The sequence below is a fragment of the Siphateles boraxobius genome, unplaced genomic scaffold (assembly GCF_051911475.1).
Source record: "Siphateles boraxobius isolate OS27281-9 unplaced genomic scaffold, OSU_SipBor_1 1, whole genome shotgun sequence".
NCBI lineage: Eukaryota > Metazoa > Chordata > Actinopteri > Cypriniformes > Leuciscidae > Siphateles > Siphateles boraxobius.
In genome coordinates, this window is record NW_027508699.1 from 15,673,636 (window position 1) to 15,697,169 (window position 23,534).

Below are 23,534 nucleotides of genomic sequence, written 5' to 3' on the forward strand. Positions count from 1 at the left end.
GTGTTGCAGTGCTAATACACCTGCCGTATTATCATTACAATGACACATGAAACAAATACAACTTGTCAGTAAAAAAAAATTACCACACAAAATAATTAATTTACCTCACTCAAAAAACGCTTTCCTGCTCTAACTTTAAAACGGCATGACATAAAGAAGAAATGTTTTCGCGGGTCTGGTCGGCATTGCGTGCTGTACCTGCTGACGAAATTTGAGACATACATGACGTGAGTGGTTTTCAAGGAAATCTCAATGTTTCATCCGTCCTGCGTTTCAATCGTCTCCCCTACTTGATAAAGAGGAAAAATTAAAATACGTTACAAGTTCTTAGAAACTCACTTTTTGTATTCATGTAGGTTTCATTTGGTATCAAAAACACATTTTTACCCATTTCAAGAAATAAATTCAAAGGGGACCTCTATTATGCCCTATTTGGGTCTACTAAATGCTTGAACGTTAAAAAAACACCTTATTTTTTCACATATTTAACACTATTGCAACACCCCTCTTCCTAGTCTGTCAGTAACACTCTATTTAGTTCTGGTCTCTTTGAAGCCCCTTTTTCTGAAAAGTGCATTGTGCTCTGATTGGTTGGCTGGACCAGTGTGTTGTGATTGGTCAACGATGGGTTTTGGTTATGTCAGGTCCCTTATAATCCTGAGTTTTAACACACTACTAGCACATCTCAACCCAGCCTCACCCTCTTTTTTTATGACTTGGGCGGAAATTATTTAAATTTAAAATGTATTTAATGCTTACTAATTTAGAGAATAAGTCCCTTTGGAGTGGACTTTGTGCTTTGTAACATTGCAGACCTTTTTCATGATCAACAGCAACATTACACACTAATTAAAGTAGAAAATGTAAAAAAGCATAATAGCACCCATCTAATAGTACCCATGCATTGTGCTGTAACCATAAAGTAAATAGCAAATTTTATAATTTTGTTTTTAACATTTTCCTTAGGCGTGGAATAGCATATGCACATCTTAATACTTTTTTAAAAAAGTTACAAAAATATTTTTAAAGGCATTTTGTTTTATTTTATTTTACAAATATCATTAACTATCAAGCCGAAAGTATACTTCCCGTATACTAGTTCTATTCTGGCTCACCAACAGACCCCGTGACGTATTTTTTGTTATCGACACAGTGCACATAAAAAGTTGTCGTCAAATTATGTTTGAAATTATTATTGCCACTTACATTGACATCAGTGTGTATTTTACAAACTATAAATGTTGTTATGCTGGTACTTATGTGTATTTAAATGTCTGATATAAATATCACAGTCGTGATATATGAGAAACACTCAGTGTCTCTGGCTCAGTTCCAGTCAAAGGGGGAAAGCAGAATCGAATACTGAAGGGAAACACTTTAAAGGCTCATTGTATGGAGTAAGTGTGCTCTGAAGTGTTGATGGGGTTGAGTATGATGCGATGAGGCAGCATCTGTTGGGTAAACCTTGTTTTTCACAGCTTGTCGCCTAAACCCTTTTCCTATTTTCTAGGAGAGGTCAGGAGCTCACCTGTGATAGGAGCGTCGCACTTCCGGACGTACAATTTGATTGGTCGCAGCAGGTCATTGAATGTGACAGCTTGTGTTGCTAAGGTTAAATGTCACTGTTTGGAAATGCTGGGAGAGTTTAATTGAGCCAGACTAATATATCAAGCTGTCCAGGATGGACGGGTGCCAAGTGGATGAAGACGATGACTTGGTGCGATTAGGCGTCGCGTGTCGGGCGACGGCTTCAGGTGGGTAGATGTTTAGAATGAGTGACAAAGGGGTGCAAATGTTGTGTGAAAAGAGGCAGACAGAGCAGAGGACAGCATGGATCAATCTGTGCTGGGCTGCTTTGCTATCTCTCTATGAGCTGCAACTGCTCATGCGAGCGAAGAGAGAGTCTGCTGGAATCGTGATGCTCATCTCAATGTGCCGGTGGCGGCAGAGCTCCTCAGATCAGAGTGCCATGTGTTTATAGAACAGAGAGAGGGAGAAACAGGAGGAGGGAGTGGGAGATAGGGATTGTGGCGCTACACAACAGACCTGCCAATATTCCCGTCTCTCCATCTTTAGCACCGTGGGCATGTGCCTGTGTGGGAGCAGCTGACTGTAAGAATGAGGGATGGGAGAAGAAAGGAATAGGGAAAGGCAGAGGACAATGGGTGGGATGGACTCAAAATACCCCCTTACGTCACCCACACAATATTGGAGGACAAAATCTTTTCAGGATGAAACAAAATATGAATTCAACTGTAGGATACAAAACTGTTGAAAGTATTATTGTAAGTTTGCAGTGGTTTGGCTGAAAGGACAGACTCCCCAATTTCTGGTGTAAAAAGAAAAATGTAAAATTGATTTACACTTTAATCAGATCTCTAGTCAGGGTCCAAGATTAACCGAATGCAAGCTAAAATTGGGTTTGCCAAGTAAATAAAACGGTTAGTAAAAAATGGAATTGTAAGGAGAGTCTCTGAACATCACTGATGTGTGATATGCGTAATTTAAACTATAGTGATTAAATCCAACAATTTTAAAATTAGAAAATGTTTTTGGCTGTGTTCATTGTTCTCCAGAACTACTGTATATGTGGCATCACATAATGTCAATTACTCCCCGTGTTAAAAATGAACAGAAGCTGAGGCTGGCACATCTTGTGCATGATGCTGCAAGTGACACAATGACCTACATTGTTTGTCACAAATATGCAATGAAAAACAGCTAAATAATATAAATGTCATAGTGATCAAATATTTTGGCAAAATAATACAAAATCTAGTTTTAATGAGCGTTAAGAAATATTTACAAATGGTAAAAATTCACTCGTCATCGGTAGTTTTAGCTTTTCAAGAACAACCTGTGTGTGATCTTCATCTGTTATAATTCCTGTGTGTGATCTTCATCTGTTATAATTCATGTTCCTTTATTTCTTTCATATTATTTATATACTTAGAATCTCAGACATAAATCCTAATGCTATGATCTATGGCTAAAAACATAAATTACAGGGACTTTTGTAGACCAGTAACAACCCTTTTGTAAATTTGTATCTTGAATATTTTGCAGTGCCCTCAATATGTCTCCTATGGTGTCCCTGAAAGCCCTGTATATTGAACTGAACTTATAACTTTACAGTTATTATCCAGACTGATAGATTATGGATTTTGGAGAAACAACACAAAACAAAACAACAAACATCTTCTTTATCAAATAACAAGCCATAATTTGTGTTTAGAGGAGAAGAACAATTTCACTGCTCTTTTAAACCACATTCTCCTCGAGATCGCCTGAGAAAATTTGTGCTGGGCAGTCTGAGGATAAAAGTATAGATTTCAGTAAAAAAAAAATGAAAAATCATTCACAGAACAAACCATACTGTTTTAAAGTATTTGATTTGCTCAGGCGAATCGTCACAATTTGACATTACCACAAATCACAGCTCAATGCAGCAAAATGAGAAAGTAGTTTAAATTCTGATGGTGTATTATGTTCCTATATCTCTGTGAAACAGCTAACCAGCACTGTTTCTAACACTGATAGCTTTAATGTGTAAAGCCCCAGGAGATTAGAAATACACCTCGTATTCAGCTTCTTAGAAAAAGCTTACATTTCATCTATTCTTCTTTTTCTGCTTAAAAATTGCAGACACAGTATAGCACTTCATTTATAGTTTCTATAAGAGATATTTACCTGCATTTGACTTTTTTTACATTTACTTTTATGACGGCATTGAACTTAATCTTTTTTTATTTGTAAGTACAAATATTTTGATTTATATTATACTGAAATTAACATAGAAAATCATGTAACTCACAAATAAGGAGAGTGAGCTTGCTGAAATCTGTCAAACTGATTATAATTCCAATCACACTGTCAAGCTAAACAGAATAACTGTGATTTTCAGGACATTGCTGATAAAAGGCCCAAACACTAAATGCACACAATTTTGACTTACATGAGGGAATTAATTTCTCATCCCTGAAGCACTGAAAATAACATTATTGACTATTAGTATGTCTAGAACCGTTGAGCATATCCAAGCAACACACAATAGTGGTGTTTCATTCCTAAACAAATCAGTGTTTTTGAACTAAGTGGTTAAGTAAATGATTCAATGACTCACTAACATAACTTGTTTGTTTTTCAATGTATCCATTGGGTCATAGCACTTGCATATTGTTGTCCTATTGTTAGTTTCACTGCTTCTTTTGTTCTCATTTGTAAGTCGCTTTGGATAAAAGCGGTTGCTTAATGAATAAATGTAAATGTAATGTAAATGAATCCAGTTCCATGTGTAATGTAAATTAACCATTACTTTGGAATGTAATGGTTACTTTTCTGAAATGAAGCAGCCTCCATAATGTATGTGGCTGACAAATGCAACCTTTGGAGCCTTTGAAATGAGACAGTTGGTGTCTTTGAAAAAATCCTACTTGGAAAGCAAAATGCAGAATAAGTTACAGCAAAGTCTGTCTGGAATGTGCAGAGTTTATATCAGTTGTTTAATCTGATTTTTATACTGATGTTTGTAAATCTGATATTTGAATAAATAAGCTTTTAATGCCTTGCTTTAACAGGTAAATTATCATTAATCTAACCAGTGCAACAAGCCAGAAATTGCACATTACCTTTACTGGAATCTGTGTGTCTGCATCTGAGGTATGAGGTACGTGAATCAAAATAAAGCACACCTTGGTGTGTGTGGGAGCATCTCTGTGCAGTTCTAAAGAAAACATATCAGCATCAGGGCAAAGGCACTTTCAAAGCAGAACTGTGCCTAGGTCCATATAAAATAGCAGTCGGGGCAAGTATGTAGGACATTTCCAAAGCATTGAACATGCCTTGAAGAAAAGTAAACTCTGTATTTTTTAAAAATGTGTAACAGCTGTGAATCTGTATGTTAAGGAGACCACTAAAATGCTCACAGTAACTATAGAAGAGTTACAGCCCTCCATGAAAGATTGAAGAACATGTGCATGAGACAACAACAACATGAACAATTCATAACTCTTGTAGTCTTGTAAGTCAGGTGGACCTTTTCCCCAAAGGAATACGAAGTGAATCAACAGTCACAAGGATGTTTCTATGGCCCAATTAGGCCAAACATAGATGCTTAAGTTTAAATCTCACAAATACCACCATTTCAGTGAAGCAGGAATGTTTCAGGGATGCTGCTCAGGGACAGGAAACTGACAGACTACCTCAATGTATTTAAAGGGTTTTTGAACAGCCTGTTAAGTCTGACATAATTTCAGTGAAGCACTTCTCGGCTTTGTTTTTCCTTCATTTCCTTCCCAGGTAACATCTTCATTCACTCCTGTCTCACTTTCAGATGTATGGACGCTATACACAGGAGTTGGGGGCCTATGCCAAAGAAGAGGCAGCTCGTCTGCGTGAGGATGGAGCGCTGCGAAGGACCACCAGTGTGCGCGGCCAGGCTCCAGAACTGCTGGAGTATGAGAAGAATCCATGTGCCAAGTGTCAAGGTTGGTGTGTTGTATACATATGTGTGTGCCAACTGCTTGCTGGCTGTTCTGTGAACGTCATAGCTTGCTATTTGCAGTGGTGGCTACAAAGCAAAGCTAGGAAAGAAGAGCCAGCAAATCCACAATGATGAAGGGCAGCAGGGAATGAAAGAGGAGACGGGTCACAAAGGCGAAAGAGTTAGTTGTTAATGTGTTAGAATTAGTTAGGATGTGCTGGAATTGGGGATTAGGTGAGGCTATTGCTGGAGATAAATGGGAGGGAATGGACTGAAGATCAGAGCTTTACTCTGGCTGCTGAGATGCATCTACACTCTTGGTCAGGCCCTCATGGAATCAGCGACAGCAGAACTTTGCATGGACATTTTTCCTGCAGAATTGGAACAGCCGTACTTTCCTCTCCTTCTAACACAGTGGTTCTTAACCTTCTTGACTCCAAGGCCAAATTCAAAGGCCCTCCTATCTAAGCTAATATGTACCTCTAGTACTTCTGTAACCCAAAAGTATGATGTCAGTTTAATGATTTACATCTTTATTTTTAGTGTTTTTTTTAGCATTTTAATTATGATTATGGTAATATGATTTAGGCCATGTTCACACAGCAGCAGAATACGGTTTGAGTCCTTAATAAAGTTGCATTCACACACAGTTCAGTTATTTATGGAATGACAACCGCATTTTATTACCAGTAAATTTTCCATTTTGCAAAATCCAACCACTGTTCTCCACCGGTGCTGCTCCCATCAGTTTTGTGTTCTACGCGTGACTCAAATGCTCCGCTCTCCACCCAGATATAAACAACGCTGTCGGTTGATGAAGATTTGATGAATGAACTCGATTAGACTCTTGTCGTGTCAAAAGTGATTCAGTTTTATGGATGGTGCCATCTTTGATATTACTTCAGTCACTGTTGCTATGGTTACTGGAAAGAGAATTCGGGCTTGACTCCCATTGCATGTTCATACATAATGATGTGATGGATATGGTTGTTTATGTTTGTTAACTTTTGTTGTTCTTAATGAAACTAATAAAAACAATACTGAGAAGAAAAAATGTTGGGCAGGAGTTGATTTTTTTGTCCATCAGGAATTGATTGGATTGTTGTTGTTTGCTATCGCTGTGATCTCATGCTAGTGACAGGTTGCTAAAAGAGAGGGATGCCCTCATGCCCTTGAACACATCATCCAAATCGGAGAAGAGTTCGTTGCGAAGGGGCAGTTGTAAAGATGGCGCAAACGCAGAGGAATCCATGTGCAGCTTTATTGAGAATGGTCAACAGGCAGGGTAAATCAACAGCAGACAGAATCAACGAAAAGAGAAAAAAAGAAAGACGAGGTCACAGGCAAAGGTCAGGGCAGGCAGCAAAAGCCAAAGTCCAAAGAGCAATCCGGGTCAAAACAGGCAGAGAACGATCAGAGGTTGGGGTACACAGTCCTAGGTCAGTAATCAGATCAGCAAACACAGAGATAAACGCTAGGAATTGAAAGCTGGGGCAATGCAATACTTTGCAGAGAAGTGGTGTGTGGAAGTGGCTTTTATGAGTGTGTAAATGAAGTGCAGGTGTGTGTGCAATCAGTGCAGTGCAGGTGTTTGGTGTAATCAGTCCAGGGAGGTATATGATGGGAAATGTAGTCCAAGTTAACCCAGGAAATGCGTAGCTAATCGTGACAGAGCCCCCCCTTTAAGGACAGAGCCCCCCCTTTAAGAGCGGCTTCCAGACGCTCAAAAAAAACACAAAAAACAACAACACAAGAGTTCAGGAGGGTGGTGAAGTAAAGGTGGTCTTGGGGGAGGGATGGAGGGCCAGGTCCATGCAGGGGAACGGGACCAGGGCATGCAGTGGTCCCATCGTGGAGAGTGGGCGGACCTGGGTCATGGAGTGTGGGCGGAGCCGGCTGTGCAGACGACCAGGGTGGAGAAGACCCTGCGGGCGGCCACGGCGGTGAGGATGTTTCTGGTGGCCGTGGGCCCCTGGGCTGCCACGGCGAGGACCTACTGCCCCCACCAAAAAATTTCTTGGGGGTAGTTACTAGAGATGCACAGATTACAATTTTCTATGCCGATTCCGATTTTTCATGAGTTTGGCGTGCCGATACAGATTTTAGCCGATTCCGATTTCATTTTTTCTAACCACTTTACAGCAAACACAAATATTTATTTTCTATCTTTTCTTTAATAGAACATTTTACATAGAACATTTTTTGAACAAATTAAATAAAATAGAACTATATGAATTATTCCTTCTGGTGTGGGAAAATCACACATATCTAAGTTATGGTATGGAAGAACCATTTTCATTTCCATGTATTCAACAAAAAAAAAAAGTGATATTTACTTAATTAGGAAACTAAACTTCTGTATGAAAACAGGTAATGGCAATAAAATAATATATAAATAGCAAATAAAAATAAAATAAATATAGCCTTGCAGAAACCCCGCTTCACTGCTGATCACGCAACGCTCCTGCTCGACACTCACGCACTGCTCCTGCTGTCGGTGTGAATGCACTCATTGATTAACATGCACGCCGGGAAAAAAAACCCGCGCTGCTCACGCTTGCGGTGTGAAAAGGGCGTAATTCACGAAGTTTCCTACATGTGCATTCCATGTGCATTTGTGATGCTGATGTTGCGCGATTGACCGGCAAAAAAATCGGAATATGGCAGACTGACAGAATATGTCACCGATCAATCGGTGCATCTCTAGTAGTTACGGGGTCATAGGCCGGTGCAGGCACCGGCTCAGGGACAGATAGACAGACACCGGCTCAGGGACAGACAGACACCGGCTCAGGGACAGACAGACACCGGCTCAGGGACAGACAGACAGACATACAGACAGACAGACAGACACCGGCTCAGGGACAGACAGACAGACAGACAGACAGACACCGGCTCAGGGACAGACAGACAGACAGACACCGGCTCAGGGACAGACAGACAGACAGACAGACACCGCATCAGGGACAGACAGACAGACAGACAGACACCGGCTCAGGGACAGACAGACAGACAGACACCGGCTCAGGGACAGACAGACAGACACAGCCTCAGGGACAGACAGACAGACAGACACCGGCTCAGGGACAGACAGACAGACACCGGCTCAGGGACAGACAGACAGACACCGGCTCAGGGACAGACAGACAGACAGACAGACAGACAGACACCGGCTCAGGGACAGACAGACAGACACCGGCTCAGGGACAGACAGACAGACAGACAGACACCGGCTCAGGGACAGACAGACAGACAGACACCGGCTCAGGGACAGACAGAAAGACACCGGCTCAGGGACAGACAGACAGACAGACACACACCGGCTCAGGGACAGACAGACAGACAGACAGACAGACAGACAGACAGACACCGGCTCAGGGACAGACAGACAGACAGACACCGGCTCAGGGACAGACAGACAGAAAGACAGACACCGGCTCAGAGACAGACATACACCCCGTGACTCACAGCACGCGTTACAACCTCCACCAGTTCCTCATAAGCGGGAACATGAGCTGGCGAGTGAGACTCATGTTCCGCGCACCCGATGCTGAGCACATCCACTTCCTCGAAGCAGACAGCTCAAGCACCGGGCACTCGTCACGGGCAGAGAAAGCCGCAGCGCGGGCTTCTGCACCATGAGCGAGCGTTATAGAATCCGCAGATGACGAACGAGAAAGTGCCTCGGCAGTCTCGTTCTCATCTGCTAGATCCTTCTGCGATCCCCACGATCTAAGCCTCCGCGCTGCCTCAACAGACGCAGGACCTGAACCGCAAGGATCGCGAGCTTGGCCATCTTTAGAAAAAAATAGCCAAGCGGGAGCACAGCACTCTTAGTGGGAGTGCTTCACAGTGTTCACAGGGCTCACAAGCAGCTCCCTCGAGAGCTGCCTGTGCGTGCTGCACTCCCAAACAATTTACACATAACGGATGCGTGTCTCTACCCGTAATAAATCTAGGACAGGGGTGCACACATCTCGTAAATTGTTCACTCGCCATACTTTCAAGGACCGACAACAGTAAATAGGACAGACAGTTTCAACATAGAGCGCTTGCTGAAGAGGGATAGCTGGTATGTGTGTGTTTCAGCGTCACCTTTGTACTTCCGGTTATGCCGTCACATGTTACGTCAGGACGCAACGCCAATCAGGATTGGAATAGTTTCATTCTTACTTCAGAGGAGCACGCTAAGGGAGCGTTCCCAAAGTGTCAAGTTCTCGATGCAGTGTTGAGTTCCCTCGAAAGGGAACAACGGTGATCAGAGGATCATAGTGAGGCTTCCCTGCGCTGTAACCAATCCCTGTGGGCCCCTCACTCCTCTATCACATCGCAGCCGGTGGAGCCTCCCATTGAGCACGCTGGTCCCTCTGTAATGGGACAGACAGACACACAGACAGACACCGGCTCAGGGACAGACAGACAGACAGACAGACACCGGCTCAGGGACAGACAGACAGACAGATAGACACCGGCTCAGGGACAGACAGACAGACAGACAGATAGACACCGCCTCAGGGACAGACAGACAGACAAACAGACAGACAGACACCGGCTCAGGGACAGACAGACAGACACCGGCTCAGGGACGGACAGACACCGGCTCAGGGACAGACAGACAGACAGACAGACACCGGCTCAGGGACAGACAGACGGACAGACAGACACCGGCTCAGAGACAGACAGACAGACAGACAGACACCGGCTCAGGGACAGACAGACAGACAGACAGATAGACACCGGCTCAGGGACAGACAGACACCGGCTCAGGGACAGACAGACAGACAGACACCGGCTCAGGGACAGACAGACAGACAGACACCGGCTCAGGGACAGACAGACAGACAGACACCGGCTCAGGGACAGACAGACAGACAGACAGACACCGGCTCAGGGACAGACAGACAGACAGACACCGGCTCAGGGACAGACAGACAGACAGACACCGGCTCAGGGACAGACAGACAGACAGACACCGGCTCAGGGACAGACAGACAGACAGACACCGGCTCAGGGACAGACAGACAGACACCGGCTCTGGGACAGACACCGGCATGGCCATCTTGTCCGGAGACACTGCCTCGGCAGACATGACGTGAACAGCCTCTGGATCGGCAGGCAAGACGTGAGGAGGCTCTGCTGAGACGTGACGAAGCTCTGGAAGCTCTGCTGAGACGTGACGAGGCTCTGGAAGCTCTGCTGAGACGTGACGAGGCTCTGGAAGCTCTGCTGAGACGTGACGAGGCTCTGGCTGGACAGGCTCTGGGAGACGGGACCATGGAACGACGGTCTTCTTGACCCTTCGCACTGACATCACCGGGAGCTGTGCCATGGTGGACATCAGTCCTGGATGCCCATAGACCGAAGCTATGGCTAGTTTGATGGTTGAAGTGACGAGAAGATTCTCAGGCAGTGCGGTCGTGATAACATCCTCCTCCATCTTCCCTACAGCGAAGGGGGATCCACAAAACTCCAGGACAAAGTCAATATACTGTGCCAGGGTCCAGCTAGGATCTTCCTCTGGTAAATTTGAGCTAATGTCCTGGTCTAGTCCACTCCAGAAACAGTCCTTTACCATAGCATCATCACCAGGAATGAGGTGACTATAAAAAATAAACTCCTCCACATATTTCTCAATGATGCGACATGCGTCAGTTTACTCAGCGGGTCCTGGATGGTACCTATTAGATCCATATTGGTCAGTTGTGCTGCTGAATTCATTTTGGCAAAGTATTCTGTAACGATGGCGCAGACGCAGAGGAATCCATTTGCAGCTTTATTGAGAATGGTCAACAGGCAGGGTAAATCAACAGCAGACAGAATCAACGAAGAGAGCAAAGAGCAAGACGAGGTCACAGGCAAAGGTCAGGGCAGGCAGCAAAAGGCTAAGTCCAAAGAGCAATCCGGGTCAAGACAGGCAGAGAACGATCAGAGGTTGGGGTACACAGTCCTATGTCAGTAATCAGATCAGCAAACACAGAGATAACACTAGGAATTGAAAGCCGGGGCAATGCAATACTTCACAGAGAAGTGGTGTGTGGAAGTGGCTTTTATGAGTGTGTAAATGAAGTGCAGGTGTGTTTAATCAGTGCAGTGCAGGTGTTTGGTGAAATCAGTCCTGGGAGGTGTATGATGGGAAATGTAGTCCAAGTCAACCCAGGAAGTGTGTGGCTAATCGTGACAGCAGTAGCGCCCTTTTTTATGTTTCAACCATTTCACTTGAAACGGAGGGGGCCTCCACTTGTGCTCGAAAAAGATCCCTGCCATCACGCCACGCACACACCATGGTAAGAAATTATCGAGGCTTGGGGCAAGATTGCACCAAAATTAATAAAAAAATACTCCCAATTTAAAGCTATATATGGCAAAAATGTCCCTGTATGAGTTCTTGTTTTTAATATTTATAACAGAATGTAAAGTGCTGTTTTTTTCAGAACATCATCACTATTGCTAACATTATATCCTAATGATTTTATACATTTTCATTTTTCCATGAAAATGGTTTACCATTGGTTGACCAAAATGGTTCCATGAAAGATGGTTTACCTCCTGCTTTATAGATTACCCTCTACTGGTGATTAATTGTCACTAGTTTGTGTAGCTGCCGTTGTTTATCAATCTGTCACGCACATTCCACAGGTGTGGCCATCACCTGAATCTTAAAAGCTTCTTGATGGTCTTCACATTTATAGCGGAGATATTATCCCCCAATCATTTTTCAAGAATTGACACTGAACGTTTGCTGTTGTCTAGCCTGTAAACTACAACTTGCAGCATTTATCAGCCTGTTCAATTCCCTCTGCACCTCTGTGCAGTGCTCGCCATTCACCAGCAGGGAGCATAATCAATCTGCGCTGTTTAGGGGTGATAGATGAGACACATAGACGTGCAGTGTATCTGTAATGAGCCACTGTGTCTTTGTGTGTGCCTGTGCATCTGTATCTAGAAATACATCACTGATCACCAAAGGATGTCTTATATGGACTGTTACATTTGAGTTTAGGGGAAAAATATATTCACCCAGTAACAATTTATTTTTCAATTTAATGGTAGGATAAGATTATTGGCTGGAAAAAAGCGAGCTTTGAACAAAAGCAGTGGCCGTTCATAGAAATTCTGTGATAAACTATTAAAAGAAGTTGGGTCCTTGTTAAATAGGCAACAGTGTCTCGCAGTCCAATGTTTTTAGTGCTAATGAGGTATCTCATTGGTTTCTTGTCATATAAATAGACTGCTCTTTTGGCCTTGTGTAATCTCCAAAGACACACAGCATCTGTCTCTATATCATCCTTCCCGCCTCCCTGTTGAGTGTGAAAAGTATGAGAAATCTATCAGCACAGCGTGCAGCGGAGGTCTTCTGATCCTCCTTGACTGCGTTTGAGGGGTTTGGAGGCTTGTCAGCTCACTACCTACACACCGGTCTACAGAGCTGGCATCATATGTCTCTCTCTCCCTCTCTCTCTCTGTGTGTGTCTCTGTCTCATTTCTGTTTTATTCCTCCATCTAGTACCGTTCCAAAACCTAGCGAGCTGCCACACGCATTCTGCCTACATAGCTGTGGTGTTCTAAAGCTGCATCATACCAACCATCATGAAACCTCATAAGTGACTGATTTGAAACGCTCTGCATATGCAGCGCTGGCTCTCTGCATTGAACTTGACTTCCGACTCCATAAGAGTTTGCTGTTAGCTTGTTGCTAAGCTAACCACATGATACTCTAATAAGCATTAAAATATAGAGATGCACCGATCGAATCGGTCGAATTTCTGCATAATCAGCCCGGACCGGTAACCGGCTGGTCAGTCTCATGTCTTTCAGATTCCGAGCTGGTCCATTTTGTTGCCAGCGGCACAGGCAATAGTATCAGCTGCGCGTTCTCCCTCTCTTCTCTCCGACGGCAAAGTGACACACACCCGCCTCTCTCATCTCATTTGCTTTGATTAAATAGTGCTTGTATTGCGTATTGTATTGCGCATCATTTTACTAAATCCCACAGGTTTTGCGTCACACCAAAAGCGCATGCACCACTGATCTATACTGAACAAAATTATAAACGCAACACTTTTGTTTTTGCCCCCATTTTTCATGAGCTGAACTCAAAGATCTAAGACTTTTTCTATGTACACAAAAGGCCTATTTCTCTCAAATATTGTTAACAAATATTGTCTAAATCTGTGTTAGTGAGCACTTCTCCTTTGCCGAGATAATCCATCCACCTCACAGGTGTGGCATACCAAGATGCCGATTAGACAGCATGAGTATTGCACAGGTGTGCCTTAGGCTGGCCACAATAAAAGGCCACTCTAAAATGTGCAGTTTTACTGTATATGGGGGTCCGAAAACCAGTCAGTATCTGGTGTGACCACCATTTGCCAATTTGTCAATTATAGTTCTTTAAAGGAAAAATTGGTATCGGCAGGTCACACTTACAAAAAAATGTGAAATCGGAATCAGCCAAGAAAATTGCAGTCAGTGCTTCTCTATTAAAATACATAGCGCACAGAAATAGATAATACACTTTTATCCACACTAAATGATTTTTTCAACTCTTTTACGTATTGAGAAAGGTAGATGCAGTGTATTATTTCACTCACCTTGTCCACCATGTTGGATTTTTTGTCACAGTGCTTTTTGTCATTTGTTTTTTATGTGGGATAAATATGATGTTTTGTCCAAAAGAAGAAGGGATGTTGACTGGGAGTATAGGATGCCTTCCCTTTGGTCAGGATTGTGATTATGATGTTTTAAAATGTTGCCTTTGTAGGTAGTGTTGTTATGGCCGCTTATCATAAAATGCTTTTAAAATAAATTTACTTATAAAAATGGGCTGTTGTGGTTTGTGATTTCTGGGCCTATTTCCAGTACCCAATCATATATTTGGGTTTGCAAGTGTTTGAGCTGCATAGCAATAGGGTATGACGATTCGCTAATAGCGGTTGTGAAATTTCTCCAACCTACAGTCTACAAAAAAAATCACTTTCCTCCAGTGTTTCTGTCTGTCCAAGCTCTTTCTTTAAACCAATAATGTGTAAATGCAAAATAGAGAAATGTATTGATTGATTTAGGGGGTCAGTTTTTATTTCATACAAGCAGGGTTTGGCACAGTGATCATATTTTTCAAATGGCCTGGTTAGATTTTTAACTTACCTGACAACATTTTCAGTGCACATAAAAAGACACTCAGTTTTTAGCAATGCACATATGTGGCAGAAATAATATTTATATTTTGCATTGAATGTGGTTTCTCATTATGACAGCTCTATAAAACAACACTTTATATTTACACACTTTTGCTTGAAAATGAATTATGCCTTTATGCTACAACAAATCACATAATGAAATAAGCTTATTTTGAGTTGGCGCATTTTTGGGCTTGTTTTGTCTTGTGAGATCTGGCATCAGAGTCTATATGCCCATACCGAATAGAGTATATAAACATATACCGCTCTCCCTGGTGTAATTAGACTTGATTTGTGAATTTTAAGATGACAGAGGGGGGTAGATTTGCGACAAGCTGTCAGCATCCTGCAGTTTGTTCTTTCTGCAACTTTAGAGTGAAGTCCTGCCTCTATAGCTGACATAATCTGTCTATTTCAGTGCTAATTGTTTTGGATCTGTGGATGAAAACAGAGAACTGGCAGCAGTCCACCAGCTCGCCCTCGTGGGAAATTGTGAGTACTGCTCGGAGAATCAGTGTAGAAAATCCCGCACCATTTGTCATATCAGGCAGAGTGAGGGCAGATACTATTGCCTCTCACCAAACCTCCTACACCTTTCTACTCGCTCTGGGAATATAAATAGATCTTGGATATATAATACATTGGTATATTATGCATGCATTCCACATAAGGATGTCACTTCCACTGCTGGCCTGTGACTCACTTGTCAAAGACACTAAAACCTGTGTGGGGAAGCATGGGCTCTGCATATTTATACGGTTATTCCTCAAACTCCAATTAAGTGTCAAAATATGCTGCATCTCAGCACTTCTGTCTGGCGCAGTTTGGAGATAAGCACTGCAGGTTTGCATTTCCAAAATGCATCTTGAATTGCGATAAATTTGGTTCGGCTTATTGCTTTCTCGGTTGTGGATTGTTACAGGGTTTATTTTGAGAGCAAAGACATCTGTTGTGCCACTTCAGTGGACAAATCGGCCCACGTGCCAACTCCCGCACAGAGGAACCGGGCGAAGAGCCACTTAGCAGGTACTGAGGCTGGCGTGGCAGTGACTCTGTCACGTTCACAGAGGTGTCCCATCACCTGCCGTGACCCTTCCCTTTCCGCTGTCTTTCAGATGCGTCTTATTTTCACTCACACAAGCCATTTCCTGTCTAGCAACCCTGTCCACCTATGCAATAGCACAATTGTTCACACTCTCATAAGTCTGGAAATGTGGGAATCCAGGAAAACAAGCTCTTTTATGAGCAATTGTTCACTTCATTAAAGCATACTGTGCACCTACTGCTGGGTTCAGGTAATTTCTCTGGGTTGTTCCTTTCCTTTTCATACAGCCGATCTCTATGTTGTGAACAAAGACTGACCTGTAAAGAAAAGGAAATACGGGAAATGTTATAGGTGCTTAATGGATTAGATCACTCAAAAAATAGAAAATTCTGTCTACATTTACTCAATCTCACGAAACCAAAATAGTCAAACATGAAGACATTTTAAAGAATGTTTCTGCTTGCTCTTGCAATTACCATAAATGCATCATAAAAGTAGCCCATATATCTAGGCTGATGGGCGCAAAGCACGAAACCCACAGCACACTTTCATGTTTCAAGCCTTTTTTCTACTGTATTTTTGTCAAATAAATGCAGCCTTGGTGAGCACTTTTTTAAACAAAAAAATCTTACCCACAACTTTAAAATGATAGTGTATAAAGTATAGCATATAAGCTGTTTTTTATGTTGCTTTTGCAACTTTTTTTAAGTTTCAGTGTCTTGGTGCTCATTACTTAGAACTGCTTGGACAAGATCAAACAGCATATTATTATAAATGTACCAAGTCAAACAAGTTTGGAACAACACAAAAGAGAGTAAATGATGACAGAATTGTAATTTTTGGGTGAACTATCCCTTTAATGTCTGTCTGCAGTCTGTACATCACGGTGTAAGAAGTTCCTGATTTCCCGTGTGGGTGAAGACTGGATCTTCCTCATCCTCCTGGGGCTTCTCATGGCATTGGTCAGCTGGGCCATGGACTACACTATTGCCTTCTGCCAGCAAGGTGAGAGAGAGAAAAGAATGAAGAGAAAGAAAAAGACAATTTTCTGCTTGACAGGGTCCCATGAAAGTACAGATGGTGTCATTTAATCAGTCAAGTATTGTTTTTTTTCAGTGAGGTATCATCATTATGTGTATTCTGGGATGGAAGATGCATTAATGCCTGAACGAATCGGTGCCAACTCAATGACCTCTTTTTGCAAAATAATGAGTTTATTTACAAGGACTGGGGGTGTGGCAGTTCGGTCAATTATCAAAAAGGCACATATAAAGGGCAACTTTTTTTATGTTGCAGCATTAGCTAAAGGTGCATGAAGTGAAGGGTCAAGAAATATACATATATGTAAACTAGTGCTTTTAACAGATATGTTCAAAATTATTTACACATACATGAAATGAAGACCCCAGTGATATCAATGGCCTATTTTATTTTACATTGGGTCTGTATTTCCTCCGAGTCCACACTTTGGTGTTGTGGAGTCTGCGTCAGGAAGAGAACATTGAGGGTGCATAACAAGCACACTTCCGACTCATAAGTTTACCAATGGCAAACAATGACCATTGCAAATCTAGAAGAGCACTAATACACTTCAAGTGTGCCATACAGGACAGGGCCATGTAGTAGGTTGCCCATTTCACGGTGGTGCCTCGTGGGTTTTAATCATAAGGGGAAACATTAGAGGGATCGCTGAGATCATATTCAGCTGAAAATTATCTAATTATCTATTAATGCACACTTTTGATTACATCCCTTTTGCTGGGGAAACTAGGATGCTGCTGGAAGAGGTGTTAGTGAGGCTAGCAGGAGGCGCTGACCCTGAGGTCTGTGTGGGTCCTAATGCCGCAGTATAGTAATGGAGACACTATACTGTCAAAAAGCACCGTCCTTCGGATGAGACGTTAAACTGAGATCCTGACTCTCGGTGGTCATTAAAAATCCCAGGATGTTCTTTGACAAAAAGAGTAGAGGTGTAACCCCAGCATTCTGGACAAATTTGCCTATTGTCCTCTGTCCATCATCATGGCCCTCTAATCATACCCATATATAAACTGATTGGCTGATTGTCTCCTCTCCACCAGTAAGCTGGTGTGTGGTGGGCGTTCTGGTGCAATACGGCTGCCTTGTCATCATCCAGGTGGATGCTGCACATTGGTGGTGGTTGAGGAGATTCCCCCCTTCCATGTAAAGGGCTTTGAATGCTGAGTAAAGCGCTAAATAAATGTAAAGAATTATTATTATTATTAATTATTATTCAGTTTTTGGGCATTTCTCCAATTAAAATTTAAATAACCTTTGCTTTTTCTTCCACACCAGTAGGTATCAGTATAAATTCCAAGACATCTGTCGAATCAAGCATGAGAATGAATTGAAATAATTTAACAACAAAATAACAGAGCACATGTAAATGTAGATAGATATATAGTCTAATCGATATAGTCTATATGTATAATCTTTATAGTCTATTATCAAAGTTGATGCGAACATACAAAACTCTCAAATGCTATCCTTATATTGTAATCATTATGAGCACAAGCTTGTGAAATTCTTTTAATAGGGAAAGATCATTTCTTTCGTTACCTTAAATCCTCACGTAGAAATTTGATCGTGGAATACATCAAAATACAATGTGTTTGAAAACAGGAATATATTGTCCTCTGTTTTTACTGCAGTGCATTTAACGCAAAGTATCCAGCCTGCCAAAAAATTTAAAATGACAAAGAAAAAGAGAGTGAGAACACTGAAACTCACCATTGATTTGCTGAATGTTAGTTCTCTCAAACCTAAATAACCAACGCCAGAAAACATGACCGGGAGTGTGTCGTAAAAGTATGATGGACAGACTCATCTTTAAAGGTTTAGTTCACCCAAAAATGAAAATTCTGTCATTAAGTACTCACCCTCATGTTGTTCCAACCCCGTAAGACTTTCATTTATCTGTCATTAAGTACTCACCCTCATGTTGTTCCAACCCCGTAAGACTTTCATTTATCTTCGGAACAATTAAGATATTTTTGATGAAATCTGAGAGCTGGATCACTCCTTCATAGGCTGCAAGGTAATTCCATCTGCCGGCCCAGAAAAGTTAGTAAATACATTGTTAAAATCCAAGTGACTACAGTGGATTAACCTTAAGTTTATCAAGCGACGAGAATACTTTTTGTGCGCAAAAAAACCCTAAAATAACGACTTTATTCAACTATTGATTTTCTTCCGTGTGGGCCACTGACGTGAGTTCACGAGAGCACCACGACACATGCGTGAGAACACTCAGATTTCCTCAAAAATATCTTAATTTGTGTTCTGGAGATGAACGAAAGTCTTACGGGGTTGGAACAACATGAGGGTGAGTAAATACTGACAGAATGTTCATTTTTTGGTGAACTATCCCTTTAAATAGAAGCCCCTGCAACGCCCCTGCTATGTGCTGTACCATCTAGTGTATGAAGTTTGGACAGTTGAGTGCATGTTGAGTGTATGAAGTGTCCAAAATTCCACACGCTTTTTGGTTAACTAAGTGCATTATCCAGGTCTTTTTGTACTTTTCTATGCGAACACCCTATTTGTACTAAAAATAGTATAGAATAGTCCATAAGTGTGCAATTTGGGACGCACCTTATGTGTCTACAGAGATGTAATTATGTGGTGTGTGTCGGTGTCTGCAGCACAGAAGTGGATGTATGGTGGTCTGCACAGTAACATTCTGCTGCAATACCTGGCCTGGGTCACCTATCCAGTAGTTCTCATCACTTTCTCTGCCGGCTTCACACAGATACTGGCGCCACAGGCAGTGGGTGAGATACCCACACACTGACCGTTGCTAACGTAATCAACTTAAGCCAAATGGCCTTTACCTGTTCCCAGATCTCTTTCTAACCCCTTTCCTCTTTTACTTCCTCTAGGCTCTGGGATCCCAGAGATGAAGACCATCCTCCGAGGTGTTGTGCTGAAGGAGTACCTCACTTTCAAAACCTTTGTTGCCAAAGTGATTGGCTTAACTTGTGCCCTTGGAAGTGGCATGCCTCTGGGCAAAGAGGTGCGTGAGAGGGGATATCTGATCCTAGATAAGCCTTCTAATGCTAAAATACTGTGATCACATCTGTTATTTCTTTCTCCTCTTGCATCCTTTAGGGACCATTTGTTCATGTTGCCAGTCTGTGTGCTGCTCTGTTGAGCAAATTCATGGCCTTGTTTGGAGGAATCTACATGGTGAGAGGCTTTCTAGTGATGCTGTCTTGTGTCAATAACTTTCTGACATTTCAAATTTTGGTAACACTTTATAATAACCTGCATTAAGAACATTAACAAACATTATTACAACATATTATGCTTTACATAAAATCATTTATAATCAAATAATTAAAAATCTCATATACAGTGGTCAACACACAACAGCCACACTCAAAAGTGTATGAATTTCATTGCATTAGATAACAAATTTGCTCCAACATTTTGTGCTTTTGTGCACAAAGCCCAAGTTTGAAGCTGATATTTTCAGACTTCCCCTCTTCTCAGTTATAAAAAAATGAAAGGAGCCTATTTGACTTTAATTTAACTATTGATCTATAAACATCATATAATGATTGTTAAAGACCTCTTAATGGAATGTCCTATTAATAATGACCTATTAATGAGAGATATTATAAAGCGTTACCAATGACTTGTGTTTGTATTATCACTTTACATGTCACTGCACTTGAAACGTCATGGCCTTGTTCTTCTAGTCTCATCTGCGTGTATCATACAAACAAGCAGCTGAGGGTTCTCTAGGGTCTTTTGCTAGGCTGTGATTAGTCAAAGTGCATAAGATATCGGTTCTCTTGGGAATTGCAACCACAGTAAATGGAACTGTTTGTAAATCGTGCTGAAAAGAGTCAAACGGCCTTTGTGCGATTCCATATCAACCCTCTGGACTTTGCCCACAAAGTAACCTGAGAAATCACAGCATGCTGGGGAATGGATCAATAACATGTTGTTAGCACAGAGTGAATCTGACAGAAAATCGGAGGCCATAAACATTCTGACAAATTTTAACTGTTCCTCTGTAATTTAATGCGCTTTAATTGGGCAAATGTCAATGGCATGTTTACACAGTCAATCAGGCTGGGGGGTCCGGGGTAACGGGCCGTGCCGATAATTATTTGTCTGACACTTCATACCTGTGGGTGTCACTTTTGAGAGTGGGATATGAATGATGACCTCTAATTAGGGCCTGGGTAAAAGAAAAAAGTCTAGTACCAATATAAAGGGGATAATTTTTCCTGATAGATAGATAGATAGATAGATAGATAGATAGATAGATAGATAGATAGATAGATAGATAGATAGATAGATAGAGTCACGGCCAACTCATTTTTGACCATCAAATAAGGAAGATCACACGCACAAGCAAACTGTTTGGATTATAAGCTTGTTTATTTATACAGAAACGATTTATTTCAAAAGTAACATAAAGTCTAGGGGTTTAAACAATAAAGGGAAAAATAACAATCCATTTGTGTGACGAATATTGGTGTGTAGGCTTTTAAACAAAAGGAAAAGAAGCATGTTAGAGCAAATTAACTCTCTGGACATCCTCAGTACCATTTCTCCAGAGGAAGTACTGTTGAGAAGGACACCACAAACTTTTTATACCCCGCATCCCAATGTCAATTCTATCCATCCTAAATAGTAGGCCTTTGTCAGATTAGAATAAATGTTTCCCAAAACATGTTGAAAAGAGTATGTCAAAAGTCCTGGGATGTTCTATTTACAGTAGATTTTCGAAGTGTGGATCCGTGCACACTCTAAAGGCTAATATTGCCCACAACCCATTGCGCTTTGGAGGAAGAACTATAAACACGAGTAAAAAGTGTTAAAAAAAACCTACAAAACATGGCGGATATGAACGACCGACGGTGAGAGGTTTAAATTAAGGGTTGAGTGACTAATCAAAGTTTAACCTGATAGAAAAATATTTATTTGATGTTATCCGTGTTATTTTTCATCTGCAATAACAATGTGGATTTTTATAAAGATCTGTTTGGCCATTAACTTTTAAATGCTTCATTATGCATTAAAATGAGGAGAGTTCTTCGCATGAAAGACTCACGACTGCAGATCACGTGCTACTGCATTTCTCTACGATACGGTAGGAAATTAAATGAATGTTGTAGGATTTTAACTGTGACAAGATGATTGACTGGCCAATTTACTGTCATAGGATGCGACAGAGAGCATTCAGAGCAACCATTAAAGACGCATATGACGTGATAGTATGTCCCAAAGCTTGTGTACTCTTTTGCAACACACTCAAAAGTATCTAATTTTTCTTCACAAAAAGAGTACATACTTTTAGAGCGTAGTATAAGTAGGTGAATTGAGAAACGGCAATACTATCCACCCACAAATCAATCAATTAATGAAGTCTCTCGCCAATCACATTTCAACACCATACTGCTCCCAGGAGGCACGAGTGTGGAAGATAGATTGATAGATAGATAGATAGATAGATAGATAGATAGATAGATCAAACAAACATAGTCAACACACTACAGTAGCTCCCATTACAACAAATGTGAACAAATTTCAATTATTTTTTTTATAGATACAGACTTGAAACAAGTAAACAACACTGTAAGTACTTAAAGTATTGATAGCCTTTGAACGAGTTCAGATATTCACATGTATATGTGTTATTTTGATTTACTGCTGAAGGAAGAGCCCTTTGAGGGAAACAAGGTAAGATGCAGGTATTATTATGTTTGGGTGTGTCCATGTGATCCGATTGATTAAAAGTGTTAAAATAAATGAAAAAGTCTGTTTTATTTTCTTCTCCCATTTTGTGAAGTTTTATTTCTCAAGTTTACCATTTTTCCATTGCAATCTAGAGTCCACTGGACTTCATCCTCCCTGGCCGTAGCAAAACCGTTCCCAAAGATAGCGTATAGTGAATGAAAGAGCAGTGTTTGTCCATTTTTTAATTGTGTTCATAGCAATACCTTGTTCAGCATGTCGTTGCCATGTATCTGTCAGTGTAATTACCCTGTTTCTTGGCTGCCTGCAAAATGCCACCGCAACAGTCGTTTGAAACAGGATTTGCATGTATTTGGTTTTCTCGTTAATCTGACAGAATGAGCTGAGAAACACAGAGATGCTGTCAGCCGCCTGTGCCGTGGGGGTGGGCTGTTGCTTTGCGGCCCCTATTGGAGGTAAGACCAGACACATTGTGATCATAGCTGGCCACTGGAGATAACGCCATATCACATTCACGGCAGTAACGTTTCCCTGTATACCTCCAGCTTTGAGCAAAGTTGTTTGTTGACGATCTGCTGTGTTGTGGCAGGAGTGCTGTTCAGTATTGAGGTCACATCTACGTTCTTTGCCGTGAGGAACTACTGGAGAGGATTCTTCGCTGCAACCTTCAGTGCCTTTATCTTCAGGGTGCTGGCAGTGTGGAATAACGATGAGGGTGAGGGAGGAACCTGTTATGATAGCCAACACTGTCAGATGATTCATTCGCCATACATTTCTAACTGTCAATCTCTCTTCGCCATATTGCAGAGACGATCACAGCTCTCTTTAAAACACGCTTTCGTCTGGACTTTCCCTTTGACCTACAAGAGCTTCCGGCTTTTGCTGTGCTCGGGTTTGTGCCTCACCTTTCTGCCAAAAACACATTTTATTTACATAATTTGAATTATGGAAGTAAGATTTTATGCAAACTAACATCCTTGTCAAGGGACATTTGTGTTAAAATGTCTAAGCTCATTAGCACTGTTTATGCAAAATGCTTTCAAACACTGTGTGTTCGGTTCACATGTCTAATCTTTAAAACCAACTAGTTTGTGAA

At 41.6% G+C, this 23,534-nt stretch overlaps 1 protein-coding gene across 4 annotated transcripts in view; it reads left to right on the forward strand.

Annotated features, from left to right (window-relative positions):
- The window catches only part of clcn2a (chloride channel, voltage-sensitive 2a), a 60,451-nt gene that overhangs the window by 19,252 nt on the left and 17,665 nt on the right, over positions 1-23,534 (forward strand). For all 4 annotated transcript variants that reach the window (XM_077222496.1, XM_077222613.1, XM_077222542.1 and 1 more), the window contains 8 exons: positions 5,333-5,486; positions 16,577-16,708; positions 19,369-19,497; positions 19,606-19,739; positions 19,835-19,912; positions 22,815-22,893; positions 23,028-23,153; positions 23,246-23,330. In XM_077222496.1, the coding sequence (XP_077078611.1) occupies positions 5,333-5,486; positions 16,577-16,708; positions 19,369-19,497; positions 19,606-19,739; positions 19,835-19,912; positions 22,815-22,893; positions 23,028-23,153; positions 23,246-23,330 (917 nt within the window). The remainder of the gene's footprint in view (positions 1-5,332; positions 5,487-16,576; positions 16,709-19,368; positions 19,498-19,605; positions 19,740-19,834; positions 19,913-22,814; positions 22,894-23,027; positions 23,154-23,245; positions 23,331-23,534) is intronic.